Source organism: Pungitius pungitius, chromosome 1, assembly GCF_949316345.1.
Source record: "Pungitius pungitius chromosome 1, fPunPun2.1, whole genome shotgun sequence".
Classification (NCBI taxonomy): Eukaryota; Metazoa; Chordata; class Actinopteri; order Perciformes; family Gasterosteidae; genus Pungitius; species Pungitius pungitius.
Window position 1 is genome coordinate 5,959,378 of NC_084900.1, and position 22,541 is coordinate 5,981,918.

General features: G+C 46.8%; 2 protein-coding genes across 3 annotated transcripts in view; both read left to right on the forward strand.

The window, feature by feature from the left end:
* The first annotated feature begins 7,740 nt into the window (after positions 1-7,740).
* Positions 7,741-9,412, forward strand: LOC119222583 (doublesex- and mab-3-related transcription factor A1-like). The gene is made up of 2 exons (XM_037479344.2): positions 7,741-8,324; positions 8,524-9,412. Exons 1-2 carry the CDS (start codon positions 7,847-7,849, stop codon positions 9,315-9,317), a joined length of 1,272 nt encoding a protein of 423 aa, XP_037335241.2. The 5' UTR covers positions 7,741-7,846; the 3' UTR covers positions 9,318-9,412.
* Positions 9,413-9,848: 436 nt separating this feature from the next.
* Positions 9,849-22,541, forward strand: part of LOC119222185 (glucosidase 2 subunit beta-like) — a 71,480-nt gene continuing 58,787 nt past the window's right edge. Inside the window, exons 1-5 of one of the 2 annotated variants that reach the window (XM_062560874.1) lie at positions 9,849-10,033; positions 11,103-11,219; positions 12,477-12,572; positions 13,982-14,039; positions 14,914-15,031. In XM_062560874.1, the coding sequence (XP_062416858.1) occupies positions 9,952-10,033; positions 11,103-11,219; positions 12,477-12,572; positions 13,982-14,039; positions 14,914-15,031 (471 nt within the window). In that variant the 5' untranslated portion in view covers positions 9,849-9,951. Of the gene's footprint in view, positions 10,034-10,452; positions 10,740-11,102; positions 11,220-12,476; positions 12,573-13,981; positions 14,040-14,913; positions 15,032-22,541 lie in introns of those variants that run through there. The other variant, XM_037478586.2, reaches the window with a different exon arrangement.

The following is a 22,541-nucleotide window of genomic DNA, read 5'->3' on the forward strand; positions in this document are numbered from 1 at the left end:
TTAAGCTAAGCTTGTCCCTTGCAGTTTCCCTGGGATCAAAGACGGATCGTGTTGCGCACAGTCAGGTAAATCCACCTGGGGACAGAGGATAAAAAACTCAACTGTTCTTCGCAACACATTTGAGCCAGGATCACATGGTTTACCAAGGTGTCAAAATCCAGCACAACGGTTCAATGAGGTGATTCATGCCATAAAGAGTACATCATGGTAATATTCCAAAAGGTCAACCCTGAAACATGTAGTTTTATGTTTTCTGCCCTGCGTATAAAAAAGCTGAAGGTTTGATTAACATGTAATAAAAGGTTTCACTGTATCTATATGGAAAATAAACAGGGGGCTATTACCTGCACGTTCACCTGCGTTTTTCTCAGTGGGAACCCTCTACAAATAGTTTATTCCCCCCCCCCCTGACGAAATCCCGCTTTGATGTCTTTCCCTGTTGTGTTCGGCTATTGTAAGGGGGGGGGGGGTGCAGCCCATCCTTATTCTGTGAGCTAGCAGGGTAGAAAGAAGCCTTTCGAACCACGATTTTCCTGGTTTAAAGCTTTCATCTCATTTGCCGGTTAAGGAAGTGTCATGCTGTTGTGGAGTGGTGTGTTGTTTTGTTGTAAGGGGCGGGGGGGGGGGGGGGGGGGTTCAAGGCACCCTGCTCGGTTTAGGAAACCACAGCGGCCTTAATAAGCCCAAAGTCCAGGCATTGATTTGACGAAAGTAGTATTTGGAATTAGATGTTGCAGCACAAGCAAATCCCAGCTGGGGTAAAAACAATCCCCCCATCGGGGGGGGGGTCGTCCTTTATAAGGGACTTCTTTTACCCCCTTCCTCTCCTGAGAGGATCAAAGCCACGTCCCGGAGGAAAGGGACACACTTTTCTTTAAATTGGGGTGAAAACTTAAAAGTCCTTTTCAGAGGCAAAAGAGGAAACATGCATCAGCTTATTAGCTTAACGGGCTAAAGGCTTATTACAATACCTTATCCTCAGGGCCACTAGATACGTTGGTATTTTATAATTCAAACCACACAATGGATGACAAAAAGTGCGAGAATATGTTGTAAGACCGAAAAAGAAACCTAATTCAATCCGTACAGCTTTTCTGAAAATCTTCACAATCTTCCCATCAGTTCTTTTATCTTTTGTCTTTCTTTAAAATCAAATCTGAGCAAACTACATCAACCAAGGAAGACGTTTACGCTCTGGATCAAGAGATAGCAAGTGAAGCTCAGGGTTGAGATTTACTTTGTCAAACCATCCCCTCAGAGAACGGTTGTCACAACTTTAGTTCATTGAAAATCTATTTCCAGCTACGCTCCACCTCGGCTATTGGTAGAAGTAGCTGTCTGAGAGGTGATTAACCATTCAAGGACAAAAAAAAAAAAAAAAGTTAGTCAGTGTACAAAGGGCTCGTTATCGTAGGAGAGGAGCAGGCCTGACGGGATTCAGACAAAAGCAGCACAGCGGAGGCGCTTTAGCTTCAATGAGCCTCTCTGTCGGTCATCGGAGGTCCTCCGAGCTGTCCTTTTGTATACTACCCCCCCCCCCCCCTACGCCTCGTCTCTGGGGGCCGTCCCCCTTGTTCTCCACCAGCACGTTTTTTTGTCTCTTTTTTTCATGCCGTCTGTGTCGTGTTTGGGGAAAATACAGAAAGAAACTACTAGAAAAATGGCTCGTCCGATACAGGATATTTAGGGGACAAAGAATTGCTGCATTGTATCTGTTAAGTTACAGGTGGAAGGTTGGAGATGATTGTGGACGTAGGACCTAGGGCGGGACGTCAGATTTAGTGTCATCAATCCCTTAAATTGAGGCAGAGTCTTTGTCGAAATTATACCAAGTTTTTATAATTGCAAACAATCACCATCACACATTATTCATGTCAAGAGAAGACATTATAAAAAAAAAAGTCCTTGAAAATATTGTCAGTCAATTGTTTTTCGGATGTGCTCAGTGTAAATATTTCCTCACCATGCTGTTTTTACAAAGTTACATTTCTCTACATTAAAATAGGAGGGGTGGGGGGAGGGTTCCAGATATCCGTTGGGCCGGGGAGGCTGAATCGTCCCTCAGCGACACGCTGGCAAAAAACGAGGATTCATGTGGGAGCATAAAAATAGATTCAACCTGAAATGGAGCGCACACTTGTGGCTTAATCCCTTCTGTTAGTTGATGCGGATTCTCAACAACGTGGTGCCAGCGGCGATTACTCATTCGTGTCCCTGGCATTCATGACTGAATATAATGAGCACTAAAAAGCATGTGAGATTTGCACCAATTACCACAGGTATTACACGTTGAAATGTACTTAGTCTGACTCAGCAATCCTGGATCGGCTTTACACACACACGTTGTTCCAATAAAAAAAAAAAAAGCAAATTAGCAAAGCTTTCTAAAGTTTTTTAAACTGTTGTTTTTTCAAACTTCAAATGAGCTGGACTTCTTTCTCACACTCCTCCAAAGCGTCGTGGGCGCGATGGAGCTGCGTTTGCGATCCAAGGCCTCGTGATCAGATAAACTCTGTGGACGTAAGGTTGCAGTTCTCAGGATCTGACGCCCGCATTGATGTTGGGACTCCACTTGTACAATTATACAACATCCAAACTGATAAAAGACACCATTTATCTCGGGTCTTGGAGATGTGAGCACGATCTTCAAAACGTACCCCCCCCCCCCCCCCCAGAAGATCCGCAGCGTCCCCCATTTGTTAAATGTTTTTGAAAAACGCTGCTTTGTTCACACCTGTGGTCAGCACCTTATTTTGTATTTTTCCTTTATCCGAGTGTAATCTGCATGCAGCCAGCATTCTGCAGTCTATAGTCCTGAATAGACTGCAGTGTGCATTGTTATCTGTTCCTCTGTCTCTGTACCTGACTGACTACGGTTTCCGCAGCAGCTTTGAACCAAAACCAGGTGTCAGTCCGTGTGGATGCCTGTTGCCGAGGTTCCTCGTGACTACGAGCGATTTCTATGAGTCTTTTTCCATCCATCGGATTAAAAAAATGTCAATTTTTCCCCCCCCCAAAAAATTTAAAGGAACATGTTTTTTTGAATGCCGGCATTGAGTGAGGCCGTGCTGCGGGGTCAATGGCACAGTGATGCAAAACAAATAAATAACATTGGAATCCAAACACTAAAGCTGCTGTGGTCCATCAGCTCAACTGTGACTGTGAGATATACTGTATCTCGTCCCAGCGGTTTGCTGGGATGCAAGGTCACCGGGGCAGGGGTCGACCTCTGCCGCCTCGTGGAAACTTAGCCCACCGGCGACTCTCCGCTGGATTCCCCCGACGGTTTCGTGTTTCCTCCCATCTCTGCAGCAACTTGCATCTGATCTGTTTGCAGATGCCAGCCAGTCGCTATCAGAGACAATGTTTAACAATTTCCAAGCTGTTATTGTCTGCCACCGAAACAAGAACATTTTCCCATAACACCCCCCCCCCCCCCCCCGCCAGAGATGCACGGCGCTGATGAGTCCTCTTCCTGTGCCCTTCGCTCATCTGATCTGATCTGATCCCTCTTAATGCTTCACCTGCGCCTTTCCCCGTTTGCCCTTGCCTTCCCACCCGGCCGTCGCCTTCCGCTCCGACTCCGGGTTTGCAGAAGTGAAACCCTTGTAATGGCGACGCCTTTCTGCAGTTTTAAAGTATCTCTTCTAGAAAACACTGTTGTGATTATGTTCCTATTAACGCTGAATCGAGTGCTATGAGGCGTTTAAGGGGCTGCTCGCAGTGATGAACACTGTTGAGGGCCTGCGGCTTAAGTATTTAGCCTGAAAGCATTAATACCTATTTTGTAATCCTACGTTAACGTTCTAGATAATCCCGTAAACTCCACACCGTAAATTTCCCACGTTGTGTCCATCATTACAACATCCACTTCCTTGTCATCGTCCGTCAAGCGGCACATTTTCATGATAAAAACACACACACACACACCCTTTAGAAACTTGATTCTTTAAATCCTTCACACAGGGCTGTGCTCATCTGCCACTCAGTTATGCATTGTTTGGCTGCAAAGAGCTCCTTGCAAGTGTATCGTTAAATAAAGGAGGACCTTTGACAGTAAACAAACACAGGGTGTTGCCCGACTGAGCGCACAACGAGGAACTCTCGGGGGTTAAATCTCAACCTGTTTAGACAGCGAAGGTTGTATTCATTGGCGCCTGACCAGAACCTTTCAAGAAGCTAATGTTCTCAGCCGACGCACCGCCAGCCTCCCCGAACCCCCACTTTACACACACACACACACACACACACACAATTAGCTGTTCAAGCACATAAATGCCTACACACACATAAGCTCACACACAGAGTGTGCCAGTATGTAAAAGTGCAGCGTGTTGATGCAGATGTAATATGCATGATTAGAACAGGTACACATGGGTGCACTCACATCCCACACACACACACACACGCACGCGCGCATCCGTGCTCATGAGCAAACTCGGCTGTCTTCGGGCCCCCATTGTTCCCTGGCGCTGAGGCATTGCCAGGCTAAGTGAGGGGCCCTGATGGATACCTACCTGACTCGGACCACCAATAAAGGTGGGAGGGGAGGTGAAGAGGGAGAAAAAAAATGCAGGAATATTGAATAGGAGAGAAGGAGATGGCAGGAGATGGATAGATAGGCGAGGAATAGGAGGGAAAGGCATTGTGCCGTGCATTCAGATGCACAGGTGTGCGTATGAGTGCAGTATGGATGCTTCCCCTCTTCACTGCGTGGGTTGTAGTAGCAATAATGTGTTTTTCGAAAAGAAAAGAAAATTGAAAAATGTGAAGTAAACTAAGCAACCCATCCAATCAGAAGATACTCCATTCCAAGTGAAAGCAATGAATTTCAAAGTGTTTTGTATTAACCTCATGTGACCAAACAATGACGCGGGAGTAAAAGACACCATTCATCTAGCTCCATTTAGACAAATTTACCATTTATTGTTTGAGATAACTTAACAGCAATTACAATTAGTTAGAATTTGAAAGATAAAAGTCAAGGTACAGCTTCTGTGTGGTTTGGTGTTCGCCACAGAATTTTAATACAACTCAGCCGTCATTGGCGTCCATTCACCCATCAGCGGTGAAGTGGGGGCTACTGTGTGGCACTTAAACGACAAGGGCGCGAAGTGAGAGATGAGAGAGTAAACGCACAAAGGTCAAGAAACCCTCCCGTGCTGAAAGAGGGGTTTCGTAGTCACTCGGCGGCTGTATTCTCAGAGACAATGGGGCTGTCGTGAAACTTAAGACACCGAACTGTTTCCAAGTCAGAGTCGTTTCACATGAGACATGAAGACAATTATCTTGCATGCGCTGTGTGTCTTTTATTGACAAGATGCAAGATTTAGATCTAGCTCAGATGCAACGATTTTTAAAAAAATATTTAAGCATGGGTGTCTACTCCTCTGCCCTACCTCCTCACTTCTCCACCTCCTTCCTCCCCCCCCCCCCCCCCCCCCCTGACAGTAGGAGACAGCAGGTTTTGCAAGATGTGCGAGTAGATTAGCAGCCACCTTGCTTCAGATAAGAAGCTGTACTGATAAAGCCCTGTCCTGGGAGGCACGTTGCTGTGATGAAACACCATATCTGACAAGAGCAGATCTGTTAAGAACACAATTAAGACACTGTCTGGCGCATCTCTACTTCCCACTGCACCTATCGCTGCTCTCCCGTCACTCGGTGTTTGAGGTGGGGTTGGAAAGGATTCACGCCGTACAAACCGTAGAACTGGATGTAAGGTTTTCCCCATAGAGCATGTCATTTATGCTGCGAACATAAGTGTGAGGCTGACACAAGCGAATCGAGAGAGTGACCTTGTACCAGACTGAAACCGATGTGGTTTGAAGGCACTCAAATGAAACAACCATCTTGGCTCGGGCCGTGTGGTAATCCTATGATCCAGAGACAAACAGAAGAGGCAGTAAATGAGTAAATATAACACTTAAGCTTTTATCCATAATCCCATTTACAGAGGCTTTTCCAAAACAGCTGTTTTTGTCCCATGTACCTCCTTGGGGTAATTATAAATAAGGCTGAAACGGGGGCCTCTCCAAAAGCTCGATGTGTAGTCAGACACGCTCATTCTGCACGCTGCCTCCAGCCAGCGCTCCTGCAAGGAACGGCTGAGACTGGTCCGTGTAAACCGCCCAAGTGGTGTGCATGAAGAGGCAGGTGAGAGCGGCTTAATGGGCCTGGATAAACTCACCGGCCACAAACCTCAAGTTCAACGTCACAGTGGATGAAATGATAAAAATCTGCATGTGCGTCCACGCAGCATCTGCATCACCGGGCCTTTATTTATGTTTTTAGGGCATTCTGTGTTGATGGATGCATTTCAAATCCTCTTCATGTCCTGCCCAGCTGTAGCGCGCCTGTACCCACCCCTATCCATCCACCCAGCCCTTTAACTCGTGGATCATCTTTCTGCAAATAGCTGACTCGCTGCTCAAAAAAAAAAAAAACACTCTTCATTATCTGGATGCTTTTGTTACGACAGGTTCCCCTACACACGTACAGATTTGGGTGTTATGTGCACTAAATGTGTTTGCCTTTTGCATATGCACACATGCATGGGGTGTAATGGGACAGGTGGGCAGGTATGCTGCTGATAAGACCCGCCACCCTGAGCAGAGACGGGTCCTTGTCGGGACGGTAGGTAAAAGAAGAAGAAGAAAAAGGGTTCCATCTGTCACTCACGCGTTTGGCCCACAAGCAGCAAATGTCTTGTATCAAGCTGAAACCCTCACTAGTGTGTTTTTGGGGTAAGTAGTAATATTAATGAATAATAACAGCTATTCCCACGTCGAATCATTGTGTCTTGTACTCTAAGCAGTTTTCCCCCGGCCTCTGCTTCAGCAGAACTATGAGAATCGTCATCTCGGTAAAACGCCACAAGGGGGTCGAGTGCGTCCATCCACCACCTCTTTAACCCACATCCATTATTCAGAAGGAGTCGAGTGGAGTCACGACTACAGGGAGACCGAGAGAAACCACTGAGATCTCACTCTCAATATCTACGGACTTCAGATAAAGGCGTCCGGATAAAGCACAGCGTTGTTAACAATTGAGTTGCTTCGGTGTGACGTCTCCGTCGAGCTGCACACATTTTGGCAAACGGTGTTTCCCTTGGCGACTGACACCGTGTTTGTGACATTACGCTCTAGTTGCTTTCCGTGTAACTAGATCCTGTTTGAGTTGCGAGATATGAATGAAACATGTGACAAGGTGTGATTAGTTGGCCGCCAATCTCGCCGGGTGTTTGTTGACAGATGGGTCTTTTGTCGAAGGTAATTTGTTGAACAGAACAACCAGGTAGTTAATGACCTGTTGCCTTTGTGTCCATCGGGGCCATTGTTGTGTTAAAAGAACAGCCTAATAGTGAATATTCATTGCTCAGTAGGGTGACCGAAGTGGCTAATTGTACCTGGCCGACCCGAGGCAACGTGATTATCTTTCCATTTTCACACCTGAATCAACAAAGTAACAGTTTTTTTTTTTTTTTTTTTTTACTGTTGGTGCATATTACACACAACACAATGAACTCTTGAAGCAACGGAAATCTATATAATGAAAATAAAATTCCCTGCAGATCACAATTCCCAAATGTGCAATTAGTCTGCTGCATCAGATCACTCCACTATTCATCCGGAATGCAAATCAATGGCATCGGGGAGGCTGTTAAAGAGGCCGGAGCGGAAAAGGGGTGTGACGAGGGTGTCGTATTACACGTCAAACCACCTGGAGAGAGGACACTTAAGGCGTCTTGCTCCAGGGTGTCAGCGGCAGTAGAGAGACGCCGGTCCCTCACAGAAGGTCGTTCCTTCCCATCGGACTTTACCGCTTCTCGCAACTCGTCGGGCCGATGGACAGCAGGATCACGCCGCTCGGCTCGCCGGGCCACAGCGCCAATCCCCTCGGAGGCCTCCACGTGCCTCCTTCCCTCCTGCGCCCCCCGCCCCTCTTCTTCCGCGGCTGCAATCCCGTCCTGGAGAGGGGATACCCGCGCACCCCGAAGTGCGCCAGATGCAGGAACCACGGCGTGGTGTCCGCGCTCAAGGGCCACAAGCGCTTCTGTCGCTGGAGGGACTGCGTGTGCGCAAAGTGCACCCTGATAGCGGAGCGGCAGCGGGTGATGGCCGCGCAGGTGGCGCTGAGGAGGCAGCAGGCGCAGGAGGAGAGCGAGGCCCGGGAGCTTCGGTTCATGTACCCGGGCTCCGGGTCCGCCGGGGACACTGGGATCCCCGCGGCGTCACCCGTAGGCCCCCCGGGGCCCGCGGGCCAAAGCAGTAACCCGGCGGCTGCCAGCTGTGATGTTTTTGGAGCGGAGAGCCAGAAAGAAGGTACATTAGAAATTGAAATGTTTACTTTGAAGATTATTTCAAATTTTTCAAATACAAAATATAACGCTCATTAAATTCAGAGTTTGATGTTTTTACTTAATTCAAGTAGCCCTAAAGTTTTGTTTCAAACATTTTACTCACACAAATGGGCACATCCTGTACCAAACCATGTGTTTTGTTCTTTTTGTCCACATTTCAGAGGACAAACTCAGCAAGTACAGCTTTTATAACGGATTTATGGGCCGACCCCTCTTTGCACCCCACACCGCGCGGCTGCCCTCTCCAATGGACAAGAAAGATCTGTCTCCAAACAAGGACATCGCCACTTCATTCAGTGGTGACCGCGCAAGTCCATCCCCGGTGTTCGACCAGCACTCAGACCAAGTAGAGAGTCCGGAGAGGTCGCTCTCCTCGTCGGATCCGGAGTCGGGCACCGAGTCGGACAAACCCAAGGACTGCCGAAGCCCCAACCGGGACCCCACCGATATAATGGCCAAGATCTTCCCCCACCAGAAACGGGACACTCTGGAGTCTATGGTGAGAACGTGCAAAGGTGACATCGTCAGATCCATTGAGCTGGTGCTGAGCTCCAAAGAGAACCAGATGGACTCTGATGGCTTGTCTCCGTCTAACCACCCGAGCGCACTCTGGCATTCTGTTGGAATGCCTGGAGCGCTTGGTGGTCTGGGGAACAAGTCGGCCTTCTCGCCGCTCCGCATGCCGCCGCCGGCCGCCGGGGGAGGCGGTCTGTACGGCCTCAGCCCCCGCCTCGGTGTCAGCCCTCTACGGCTGGCGTATTCCTCTGCAAACGGTGGTATGGCCGGCTTTATGTCACCGTACATGACATCCGGACTGATGCCAGTGTTTCCACTGCGTCCACCCTTGGACTCCTATTCATTCCCGGGCATGATGAGAGACCTGTCGTACCTTCAGAGCAAGGAGTCCCTGTGCAGTAGTGCAGGTCTTTACTCAAGACTTAACAGTGAGAAATGACGAATAAGAATTTTTTGAAAGAAGTCATTCATTTGGTATAGTCAAACAAGTGTACGCTATCTGTAAATGTTGTAAAGTGTGTCTATTGTTAATAAAACTACCAGAACGAGCTCCTGTTTCATATGTGTTCATGATTTCTTGGAAATAACATATCTATCTACTTTCTATGATATGAAACAAACAAATTACACATATTTAATTATTTCAATGATGCATGCTACATTTCTGAATTGATATTCAAACACCAAAGAATAACACTGTTAGATCTAGTATAATCTAATGAGTGTAACATCAGAATGTTGACGCTACATAATTCACAATTGCATAGCCTATAGACCAGAGGTGGGTTTAATCATTTGGTGGCCACCACTTGCTTCACGAGAGACGTTTTCACACTTTTGTATCAGGAAAAAGCAATGATGGTGCGTACTGCATGTAGTATCCTGACCACCTGCTGTGATTGGTCAACGGAATCACGTGTGAGTAGGGCAGAAAGCCAATAAAAAATGCACAGTACAGACAGCTGACTGTTTCAGGAAGTAAGGGCACGGCGTGTATATCGTGAATTTAAAAACACATTTGAGCGGGAATTTATAATGCAGGAGGGAGACTGTTCATAAGTGTGTCAACTGACATGCGTTTCCACGTTTTTGTCGCTGCTGTCTTTTGTTGTGATGTCGTAGGCTCGCGGAGAATAAGAGGGTCATCTTCGTCCTGTAAGTCCCCTTCAAGCTAGCTCAAAGCAACATGTCGCAAGGTGTCCTCGCTGTTTGATCAATAGAGCTGTCGTTCCCTTTACGTGTAACACCTGCGCGTGTCCTATGACCAGACGGAATGTTTACTGTGCGTAAATAATGCCTAATCAGAAGTAGTAAATGCAACATCTTGACCATCTCCCGTTATTGCACTAGTTAGTAAAGCAACTATGTTGGCTAGACGTATTTAATAGAATGCCTTAATTATCCCCTCATTTGACTGTTTAGGAAAACTTTGCTCACGCTCTTTAATCACGTTAACAATCAAGTACTTCTTACAAACTTGAAAACATGAATGTCGTGCAATGCCATTTAATAAACCAATAAAGCTTGTACGTTGCTTGTCTTTTCATTCTAAATACATTTTCTGAAGTGATTAACATGAACAAGTGCATGGCTGAGAGAAAGCCACTCTCGCTCACTATTGGCCAATGTAATGACACGTGGCTACGATAGTAACTAATGGAGAGGCTCAGAAACGTCAGGTGACCGCATGTTTCAGGAAGTCAGTGAAAATGTATGCGTTTGATGCAGTTTAGCGGGTTATTGTAAAGTGTGAGGCAGTTTGTAATTGTGCCACCTGACATGCGTTTCCACATGATGATCGTAGCCGTCTTTTGGTTTGGTTTGGTAGACTCACGGAAAATAAGAGGAATATCTTCGTCCTGTAAGTTGTCTCCCCTTCAAGCTAGCTAAAAGCTAATTACCTCATACATTATTTATACATGACACGTTAGTTTCTTTAATAACAAAATTCAACATGCAACATGTCGACGACGATTTGCTATGACGCCATCGCGGGCAGACGGCTCGTAACACATGTACATAGCGGTAAACGTTTGTTCCGGGTGTATCAATACTGCCAGACGCATCGTTTTATAGTTCCAGGATCATTTCTTTAGACACTCGAGCGTCGCGCTTTTATCCCAAAATAAATGCCGTACGGGCTAAATGTCATCCAAAGTGGTCTCTAGCTCCAGTTCAAGACCATCGACATGCATCCTCCAGTAATGTTTTCGTCCTCTAACAGACAAGCGGTTCTACAGGGAGAGAAAGTCCTTTCTGTGCATCGATGGGTCCAAGATCATCCCCTTTGAGCAGGTGAATGACGACTACTGCGACTGTGACGATGGCTCAGACGAACCAGGTAATAAGTGCATGCGTTTTTTCTGTTGAATGCTGTTTATTTGCAATGCACTTCTGCAGTAGTTGCCCTTGTGAGTTATTGGTTCTACATTTTCAAACAGACCATATGCTATTCAGACTAAATCGTAGCCAGACATTTGCTTCATGTTGCCCTTAGAATTCGTCTGTTTTTAATTTAGGTAATGTGTCCAATAGTTCCCTCATTTCACAAAAAACACAACATACTTTTTGTATTACTCAACTCGTTCTGAATATCACCGTGTGAATCACAGAAACCTTCTTAACGGCATATTAGGCTGAACAATGACGATCTGCGGCTACTGGCAACAAATACTAATGAAGCTACTCAAAAGCCAGTCAAAATTCATATAGCAGAAAACTATATTTGCAATGTAATATTTAGTGGAATAATTGCTGCCTTAGCAGAGTGTGAACTTCAACTCCCTCTGTATGCTGCAGAGCTTCTCTACTTTTTGTACTCAGTTGGTCGGTCGGTCGCCATTAACTTTATTTCCAACAAAAGGGCCGTGAATTTACTTTGCTTGAATTCTAGAAAATGAACATGCGGCCAAAATTAAGAGCAAATGGTTCTCCAAAGCTTTTTTTAACATTTATTTTGAAAAAATAAGGCCAATTTCATTTTCATTTGTTCAGCACTAGAAGCGCTGCCCTGGTTGCATCCACATGAATGTTAGTGCACTCTGCTCCCCCCTCAGGTAAACATGGTCAGTATAAACAATGGCAACAGTGCTGACAGAACTATTTGTTCAACCGTCTCCATGTTAAGGACCGTGAGGAGGCAGTAGATATGCCCTCCATTCCGAATTGAGCAGCTTTTAACTCACTGAACTCGGAGCTGCAACATCCGAGATTGGGGGCATTTCGATTGCCTCTCTGCGGCTCTCTGCTCGTAGCTAAAGGTCCTGACAGAGCAGAGTGTTTACCTGAGGGGGATCCGGAGGCTGGGAGACGTGCTTCCTTTTACAAAGGTGTCCGTTGAGACGGCAAAATCAACTTTAACCCCCGTATGAGTGCATGGAGGAGTGGTGGCTGTGACCTAATCAGTGGGGCACGCTCCCATGCACTAAAAGCAAAGTGAAGCAAGGAGCACAGCACACAGAGAGACAGGGACTTCTCAGCTCAGGTAGATATTATGTCAGCTCAGGTAGATATTACTGATCCGTCATGTGTTCCTCTTTGAGGTGATTAATCTGTTTTCCGATGGTTATTGCTGACCTCTGCCTCTGGCTCCACGCAGGCACCTCCGCTTGTCCTCGGGGCCGATTCTACTGCACCAACCTGGGTTTTCGCCCACACTACATTCCGTCGTCACGAGTCAATGATGGCATCTGTGGTATGGATTCTTGTATGGCATTATATTGGAATGAAATAATACTCTTGCCGAGGGGGGACTTCAATACACTTTGCAGAACCTGAAGTGAGACAATGGATGAACAATGATGACCAGATTTATTCTTCTAGAAAACTACTCTCCTTCGTATTTTTCCAATATGCGCGTGCCCACTCTCCTTTGTCCTTTTTTTTCAAGGCTTTTCTCCCCTTTTTCTCGTAAAATCTGCCCCACTCTGTGCTTCATCAGATTATTTTTTAGCCCCCTCTCCTCATCCACTTTGGTTTTCCCATAAATCTCCCCTTCGCTATCAGTACATTTCATCCTTGCCACCTCCCGTGTGTGACCGGCGCTTTCAGCAGCATTGAACAGCAGTCTTTCCTCCTCCCTTTATTCTCCTCCCACCTGTTTTCTCAGAAGCAAACGCAACGTTGCTTTTTACTTCGCCGGTCGTTGAAAGCTTTTTCGTTGGCTTCCCTTTCTGAGCTGTAAAGCTCTCGTTTCTACCGGCCACCGATAATTGAGAAACCTCTCCGTTTGCCCACTCTCTGGGGTGAAACATCTGATCAAAAGGCACACGGATCCGAGCTCTTGCGTAACACCATGCGGCTGATCTTTGTAAGTGGTTGAACTAGAGAGACCCTCTCTGAACTAGAGGCACAGAGATCTCAGTTTCAATGTTGCTCAAAAGTGACTAAAGCCTAAAAGGAAATGTCTTTGCCACTCATGTCTGGTTTGACAGAAGGATACACTGATCACCTGCTCAGCGTTGCACAAATAGATCTTTTTTTTCTTCTTTACAGATTAAACAAACAATATTGAACATATTTATGAGTGATGTTTAAAGGGCCTATTTCCTCACCCTTGGACAAAGGCAGGCTGTCTGTTTCCCCGCCTCCAGTCGCTAGGCTAACAGGAGCTACGTTGGAAGTGTGACTTTGTGGGCGCATGCAAGACTATCGTCGGGAATCCTAAAATAACACTGAACTTTACTGAATCTGGAGATCATTTTAACAATTCATTCTCAGACAATAATGAAAATGGCCATGGCAACTTCCCACAGCAGCCCACCTCTTTAAAAAGATGACCGGTGATAAATCAATCCATCAATATTGTTACTGATCCATTTTCTGTTGATTAGACTAATCAACTAATTGATCTAGCTGGTTACATCAGGTCTTTAAAAAAAATCAAGGCACTTAATGCTCATTAATATATGATGTGCTGTTGGAAAGCAATTGCTTCTACTCACCTTTTTAGGGGCAAAGGAGAGATGCAAAGCTCAGAAAGCAGCTAAAAATGTTTGTTTTCAAAGTTGCTGACTGTGTTCTTATACTCCTGTCTGATATGTCGAATGCTCTTCTATTCTCTTGTATGTGCGTTGGACTGGTTTCTCCTGTGTCTCGTGCCAGATTGCTGCGATGCTTCAGATGAATACAACAGCCACGCTCACTGCCAGAACACTTGCTGGTCAGTTGAATCAAAACTGAGATTCAATATTTATAAAATAACACATGCAGAGAGGCCCACGCATTGCTAAAGAAGAAGAAGAAGAAAAAGAAGAAGAAAAAACATTTAATCAGCCCATTCTATCTGGGCAAATGTTTCAAGCAGTAGATTTTGGGCAATTTAGCTAAAAAGAAGATCCAAGCAGTGTTTTAGATGACGGTATTCATCATAGTGTCGCTGTGCCACCAGGGGGCATAGTGTCACTATGGTTTAAAATCTTGATGCAGCCCCCACCCGCTATTATAATGTAAACGCATCAAAATATTGTTTTGATCCTCGATAGAGACGGATCTGAGTCCCTACCTCTTTTCGCAGAGCAATTTTGTACTCAATGACTCGATCCTGAAGTGTTTTTCATGCAGAAAATTCAACTTCTACACACTGTAAATTGCTCAGTGCATAGATGGCAGGTCCACGAATAGATAAACCCATAAGAATTCAGGCCCCGTCGGCTTATATTTATCATCCTTTCTGAGATGCACGGATGGACCATACGCCGCTGCTGAGATCTTGGCTGCTGTGTAAATGTAACTCCTAATAAGGTAACCCACTTCTTTTGTTGACGGCCCTATTGTTATTTCACATATGAGCAGAGTATACCTCATTATGTTTTCACAAGCTCCTCGCTCGTATGCTGTTTGCCAGACTTCAGAAACAATTTAGTTCAGCCCCCCGTCTTATTTACTCTTCTATTTTTCCCATTTGGATCACCGTTGCATTGTGGGCCCTTAAAAATTGGATCGCGCCATCTCAATGACCATGGCAGGGGTGGCGGATGTTCTCTCCGTAATGATGAGGCTGTGCGTCTCTCTCTCTCTCTCTCTCTCTCCTCTAGGAATCTGGGACAGAGAGAGCGAGCATACGTGGAGGGCCAGATGAGGACCTTGGACGAGGGTTTGCAGCTCAAGCAGCAACTGATTGAGGAGGGAGTGCTGCTCTGGAGAGAGAAACAGGTGCACCGAAATCCTCTGTGGAGACTGCTCCCGCACGCTTTGTTCCCCCTTATATTTCCCCCCTTGTATGTGTACATGTGTACATATACAAGGGGGGAAATGTGCATGTATGTGTATGTTTATAGTCTATGGCGGCCTGTTTGTTTGAACTTAATCCCTCAATCAGTATCAAATAAAACACCCTGAACTCCTTTTGAATACACAAAATTGGCGTGTTTGTGGGTATGCTCAATAATGGTTCTAAAGAAGGCTATAATTATCACTTTTCTTCCACAAAAGTTTAATGATTTGGAGCTGATGCAACCTGCCTTAATATTCATACCATGTTGAATGTGGAAGAGAATAAATTAGTCTTTCAACCTTTTTAATTTTCTTTTAAATATTGCTCAGCTTGCCATTGGTTTTGTTTGACTCAAACTTTTTGTGGTTTGGTATGTTAATGCTCCAATATAGTTTTGTATACCTATAGCCCCCCGTCTCCACCCGGCCTATACATCTGTCGCTGAAGAAGTCCACTGTGCCGTTCGGGGGTTTTGCCACCTCAATACCAATAACTTCCCTGTTTTCGGCCTCCTGAGATCTGTCAAAAAACTACCTGGAAGTTGACGCCATTGCACTCACGAGGTGATGAATCAATGTCATCGGTTGGGAACGGCAGGGGGTCGTATTAGGTTAATAGCGTGGTAGTGTGGAACTAAATTATTGACATTAATAGTATTATTAATAATCACTAAGATGATTCTCAGAATAAATAAATAACGGGCCACCACCCTGAGCTAACAGGGACTAATGACCAATACTATAAATCAAGACTCATAATTCACTCCTTGAGAGTGAAGATTTACTTAGGAGCAACTAGCGGGCGAGGGGAATCAGTATGGGTGTAAATCAGTTTGGTTTAGCTTATGTCTATGTAGTTACGTGTCTTTTAAACAATGTGGCTACGTATACGAAAGAAAAATAGTAAACGGATCTCACGGCAGAGACCCGATCACCGAGGAAAATAAAACTAATCTGACCATGGAATATCATTCAACAGTGTAATAGCTTTGGCACATTCAATCCCATCACAGTATCAAAAAAACAGGTACACATTCAAACATGATAGTGGACTAGTTGATGCGGCTACATAGTACCACATTATGACTTAACAACTAGAGTGACATCAAAGCTAAAGTCATCTGCCCAGACAACCAGTCTCTCTCTGTTTCGATGGGCTCGATCGGTCGCCCGTTCTTCAGCAGCTTCCAGCTGACTTGCGGAAAAGCTCAGTGGACGAAGGTGATTCGGGCCTGCGGGTCCGAGAAGGTCGTTCGTAAAGCTGTCTCTGCGATCAAATCAAACGGAGCAAAAGGGAAACAGGGATGAGGTGGAGGCGAGAGTCTCTGGTTCGTCCAGTGAAATTAAGACGAAAATTTAGAAAATGAGGGAAAAGAAAATCAACAGTGTTGTAGTGTCTCAAACCGTTGTTAACAGGAACTTAAGATTCTCTTTTTATAAAAAGTGGGTTTTGATCATGTGACACGGTCCTTGTCCAATGGGAGATCTGTGCGTTTTTCCGTTCATCCTCTTTTTATAGCCAGGTGTGGTCTGGATCCCTTTGAGGGTCGTTGTTATCGGCCCCTGGATCAGACATGAGGGTCTCCCTCCATTATTCTGTGTTTTTCCTTTGTCTTCAGTGAAGAAAAACAAGGGCAAAATGGAGGGCCCAACACATTTTAGTATATAGAAACCAAAATGCATCACGTCTCCCATTCATTCAACTCGTTTAGTTTCTAGTCAAATATAACACGTTATTCCTATCTCCACCTTTCAAAAACTGCTGTAAACATGCTCCATTCGCATCGCTCTAAGACAGTAAGGAGTCGGTCGGGGTTGAATTGGCACAAGCACCTGAGCCATCGAGCCCCCCCCCCCCCCCCCCCCTTTTTTTTAAAATCAACTCGATGTTCTTGATGGAGCTTCAAAGAACTACACAACGGTTTCCGCTGTGCTCCGACTGCTCCTTCGACAAGCGCAGGGGGGGGCGAATTAAAAACCTGGAGCCCTGGGGTTCAGTGCAAGGGCTACGTGGCTACATTTGGCAGCTGAGGATCTCTTGGGTGTTTGTTTAATACATTTCTTCGTTCAGTTCTATTACTTAATGCATTGTCTCAAATCTTGGTCTCTGGGCTGTTTGTGAGTCAGTTCTGCTCACCTCCTGCACGTGGCACGTCCCAACGGTCTCTTTCCCAATAAGACTGTAGTACCGATGTGTAGTTACTGGCATTTCTAAGAACAAGTCCGGAGGACTAATTCCCACTAATCCTTTCACTCTCTCGTGGCTGGCCTCGATCCTTTTGGTCTGATGATTATGTGGGAAGTTACATCATTTCAAGGTAATCCGAGGAACCTCTCACACAAAGAATAGAGTTGTTTCAAGATATATTGCTTGTGATGTAAGATGCAGTTAAAAAGATACTTCAACTCGAGATCTTAACTGAAGGACGCACACACATACACAAGCTCACACACATCTGATTTGCAAGCTGAAGGTCTTTTGAGTGCGCGCGCCCTCTCTTTTAAAAAAAAATGTTTTGTCCCACGCTGTGTTCCGAGGCGGCTGATTGGCAGATGGAGGCCGCGGTGTCGCCCGGCAGCGCGGCGGGATCCTCTGCTATCGGCGAGCCTTTGTTCTGACGTGGCATGGGTCACCTCGCCGGGGCCTTGTTTCTCGGCAGCCACACACAATGACCCAAAAGCGAACCCTTCCCGCGGTCCAAAGGGTTAAACCAGAATCTGCTGGGGACCCTGGGGAACTTTTAAATATAACTAGAAAATGCATTTCCTGCTGAAAATGCATTGGAATGCAGAAAGCTGAAATTAATTTTTAAAAAGTTGCTTAATGTATACCAATGAAACAAGCTAAATCCTGCCTGCTTGTTAATTAAACAAGCAGGCAGGATGAAAACTAAGGTGGAGAATTTGTGACAATGGCAGCATGTTTTTTTTTTTTTTTGCAGTGCGTGTTTGAGGCAGCTGACCTCGGGTCGTTTGTCAGGCCACAGCCACCTAATTCCATTTCATTTGATGTTGAATAGTTCATGGAAAAAAGAGTTTTAAAATAGTTCACAAAAATATTTTTTGAAAACGTCCATAAATAGGTCAAGAAATGGGTGAATGGGAGAGACATTTCTTTAAAGCGATAAACACGTCTGTTCAGTCCGAGGAGGATATTGTGCGAGAGGGAACTACGCTTTTTCGCGGCTCTCTGAACACACTCGCACAGGACATCATAATCTTAGTCATAAAACCAGTTAATGAAGAGGTATGTGGAATGGTTACATGTTTCTTGCTACTGACATACTCTAAATTGATATTCTAAGATATAGAAACAACCCTATCGTGAATAAACAAATGGATGAAGTGTATAGTGTAATATAAATGACATGTGAAAAATCATTACATGAAAGGATTTGGTTGTTAACAAGTAGCAAAGCATTTATTTGAAAGGATATTTAACACATTTGCAATGGTGTAAAGCTCCTCTGACTTGATAAGAACCAGGGACCTAAACGCAACACTTTGTTTTTGACATGGCCAACGGAAACGTCATGGTCCTTTATTGTTTCCATTGTGAAATTGCTTGTACCAACAAAAGAGACCCCTTAACAATGCAATGCATTATGTTTTGGGCTGGATCATGAACCAGCCATTCTCAACTGGACCCCCACTTTTTATCGAAGTCTTTACTTTCTTTCTCTCCTGTATTTTTCGGTCCAGGTTTTCCTCCACCTGCCCTGTGCAGTTCTATCAAAAGCCTCCACCTGTCACATGTTCTCCCGCGTTCTTTGTTCCTTAGTTACGAACGTATGGTGGCCGAGACGGTAAAACACCGTCTTCTCAAGATGTGGCGTCTCAACTGGTTGAAGTGCACGTGTCTCCAAACACTGACTTCCGGCACCAGCAAACGGAGCAGCCAGGTTCGCATGAACCTCTCTGCTGGCCGCCCAGCCCCGAGCTGTAAAACGGGTCTTCATCTCCACGCACGTCGTCTCTGGAGTTCCGCGTCTTTAGCCCGCTAACAGTTAGCTAAACTGAGACAGCTAAACCAGGGAAGCGCATACTCAGACTCGCCGAAGCGTAAAATAGTCGACGCCGTCCGTATCGGTGCGCAAGAACCACCGCTGCCGCACAGTGACCGAGCGGTCTGGGTCCGTGGATGACGTTATCGTGACACGTGATAACCGCCGTCACGGCGATTACCTTGGCATCGGTTGCCAGGTTACCGTGGTGACGCATTACTGACGTCAGAACATGTAACTACGTGCCTAGGATCATAGTGTTTTGAAGATCGAACTGGACATACAGAAGTACACAGTACATACACGTTGTAAGTTGTAAGTTTGAAACGTGTATTACACGGTCTAGTAAGGGAATATTAAGTGCATTTTAAAGAAAATAAATGGATTATTTGACTGCATTGGAAGGGGAAACATTGTCAAATGTTAGTTCCACAACCAGTCTGGAGAGCAACTTTTTCAGTGTGACTGCAAAGAAAGTTAAAACATGGTTTAAAGGTAAACATTTTTACCACTACTCGACTGCAGTGGAAGGTCAAACATTGTCAAATGTTAGTCCCACGACCAGTCTCGAGAGCCACTACTCGACAGCAGTGGAAAGTGAAACATTGTCAAATGTTAGTCCCACGACCAGTCTCGAGAGCCACTACTCGACTGCAGTGGAAAGTGAAACATTGTCAAATGTTAGTCCCACGACCAGTCTCGAGAGCCACTACTCGACTGCAGTGGAAAGTGAAACATTGTCAAATGTTAGTCCCACGACCAGTCTCGAGAGCCACTACTCGACTGCAGTGGAAAGTGAAACATTGTCAAATGTTAGTCCCTCGACCAGTCTCGAGAGCCACTACTCGACAGCAGTGGAAGGTCAAACATTGCCAAATGTTAGTCCCACGACCAGTCTCGAGAGCCACTACTCGACAGCAGTGGAAGGTCAAACATTGCCAAATGTTAGTCCCACGACCAGTCTCGAGAGCCACTACTCGACTGCAGTGGAAGGTCAAACATTGTCAAATGTTAGTCCCACGACCGGTCTGATTGAGACTGCAAAGAAAGTTAAAACATGGTTTAAAGGTAACTCAAGTAAAAAATGGGGTCTGGAGAGCCAACATTCGACTACAAGGAAAGTTCAAGCATGGTTAGATGCTAACTTCAGTGAAACATCGAGTCTGGAGAACTACTTTTGGACTGAAACATTAAACCCTGACTCAAGTCGGACATCGAGTCTGGAGAACAACTATTCGACTGAAACATTAAACCCTGACTCAAGTCGAGCATCGAGTCTGGAGAACAACTATTCGACTGAAACATTAAACCCTGACTCAAGTCGAACATCGAGTCTGGGGGCGCCCTACTCGACTGCAGGGAAATGTGAAAGCTTGTTAACTGTTTACTTTGGTCCAACAACCGGTCTGGAGAGCCACACTTCGACTGCAACGAAAGTTAAAACATGGTTAAAAGCTAAATTCAGTAAAAAAGTGAAACTGGAGAACGTTGAAACAACGAGCGTCGAGACCGACCCAGAATTTCGGTGGGACGAAGCGGAATGCAGGGCCGTGGCGGAAAGTCTGCTGAATCTGATAGTGCCTGGCCTGCCAGAAGACATCGGCAAAGTCAGAGTTGATTCATTGACCCGGCGGCTCATGGAAAAGCTACGACATGTTGATGTGCCCGTCGAGGCGCGGAGACACAACGTCAAGAGGGCTGGCCTGAAAGCCTACAATCACTTTGTGGAACAAGTTCAATGGATGGAAAAATTGCCGAGGATGATCATTCTCCATCATGAGATTTTGGAGGATGAAATATGTACAGAACTGGTGAAACACATGATAAAGCCAAAGAAACCCCCCCGTATCATCAGGTTCTTCCTAGTCATAGGCAGACGGTTGGCTTGCTTTTTCTGCCTTTCAGACGACGGGTCATCCGTGAGCACCTATAGTTTTCATATTGTACCACAACCAGCTAATGTTAGATACAGAGGCTATCTGTAAATAAAAGAATCTGGCATCAGGAGCAGCACTAGTGCTCCTTTTATTAGTAATAATGTCATTAAGAGTTTTCTCCGAGTTCTTCGGTTTATCTCATCTGGCATCAGGAGCAGCACTAGTGCTCCTTTTATTAGTAATGATGTCATTAAGAGTTTTCTCCGAGTTCTTCGGTTTATCTCATAATATCAATGAAAGTTAAATCCTCCTTTTATTAGTAATGATGTCTGTCACGGTTTGGTCTCTCTTCCTGTTTTAGTTTGAAGTTTCATGTTCCTTGTGGTCCTGGGTTAACTTCACTTCCTGCCTTGTCCTGTGATTGCCTGAGTGTTTCCACCTGTGTCCAATCACCTGCACCTCCCTTGTGTATTTAAGCCCCGTGTGTCTGTTGTCCCCTGTCGCGTCATTGTCTTTGTCAGTCCTCGTTGGTGCACGTTCCGTTGAGTTTTGAATCAAGAGCACTTTGTCGGAAGACCCTGCGTCTGAGTCCTGCCTGCCTGCCTGCCTGCCCTGCAACCTGCGCCAGCACCGACTCTGACAGAATGACGCGACCACCGAAGGACTCAGCAGGGCTCAACGTTAAAGACCCGTTTTGGGAAGTCATCAGCGCATGCTGGGAGCAGATGATGGAGCTGGCCGCCCACATCCAGACCTTGTACGACACCATCGCCCCAGGACCCCCGTCTCCCCCCGAACCGGCCCCAGGACCCCCGGCCCCCCGTCTCCGCCTGAACCGGCCCCAGGACCCCCGTCTCCGCCTGAACCAGCCCCAAGACTCCAGTCTCCGTCAGCGCCCGTTCCTGCCCCGAGAACCCCGTCAGCGCCCGTTCCTGCCCCGAGAATCCCGTCAACGCCCGTTCCTGCCCCGAGAACCCCGTCAGCGCCCGTTCCTGCCCCGAGAACCCCGTCAGCGCCCGTTCCTGCCCCGAGAACCCCGTCAGCGCCCGTTCCAGCCCCGAGAACCACGCCCCCGGTCCCGGCCCCGCGGCGCCTGACCATGACCCCTCCCTCCCACCCTCTTGGGAACCGCCTGGAAGTCGGTCCTTGAAGGGGGGGTGGGGTCAGGGGTTGGGCCGGAGCCCCACGGCACGACGACGCCCGAGCCGCACAGCTCGGCGCCCCCCGCCACGACGACGCCCGAGCCGCACAGCTCGGCGCCCCCCGCCACGACGACGCCCGAGCCGCACAGCTCGGCGCCCCCCGCCACGACGACGCCCGAGCCGCACAGCTCGGCGCCCCCCGCCTCGACGACGCCCGAGCCGCACAGCTCGGCGCCCCCCGCCTCGACAACGCCCGAGCCGCACAGCTCGGCGCCCTCCGCCACGACGACGCCCGAGCCGCACAGCTCGGCGCCCCCCGCCACGACGACGCCCGAGCCGCACAGCTCGGCGCCCCCCGCCACGACGATGCCGCCGCCGCCGCAGAGCACGACGCCCGGCCGCCGCCCCGCCAGACCCCCCGAGACCC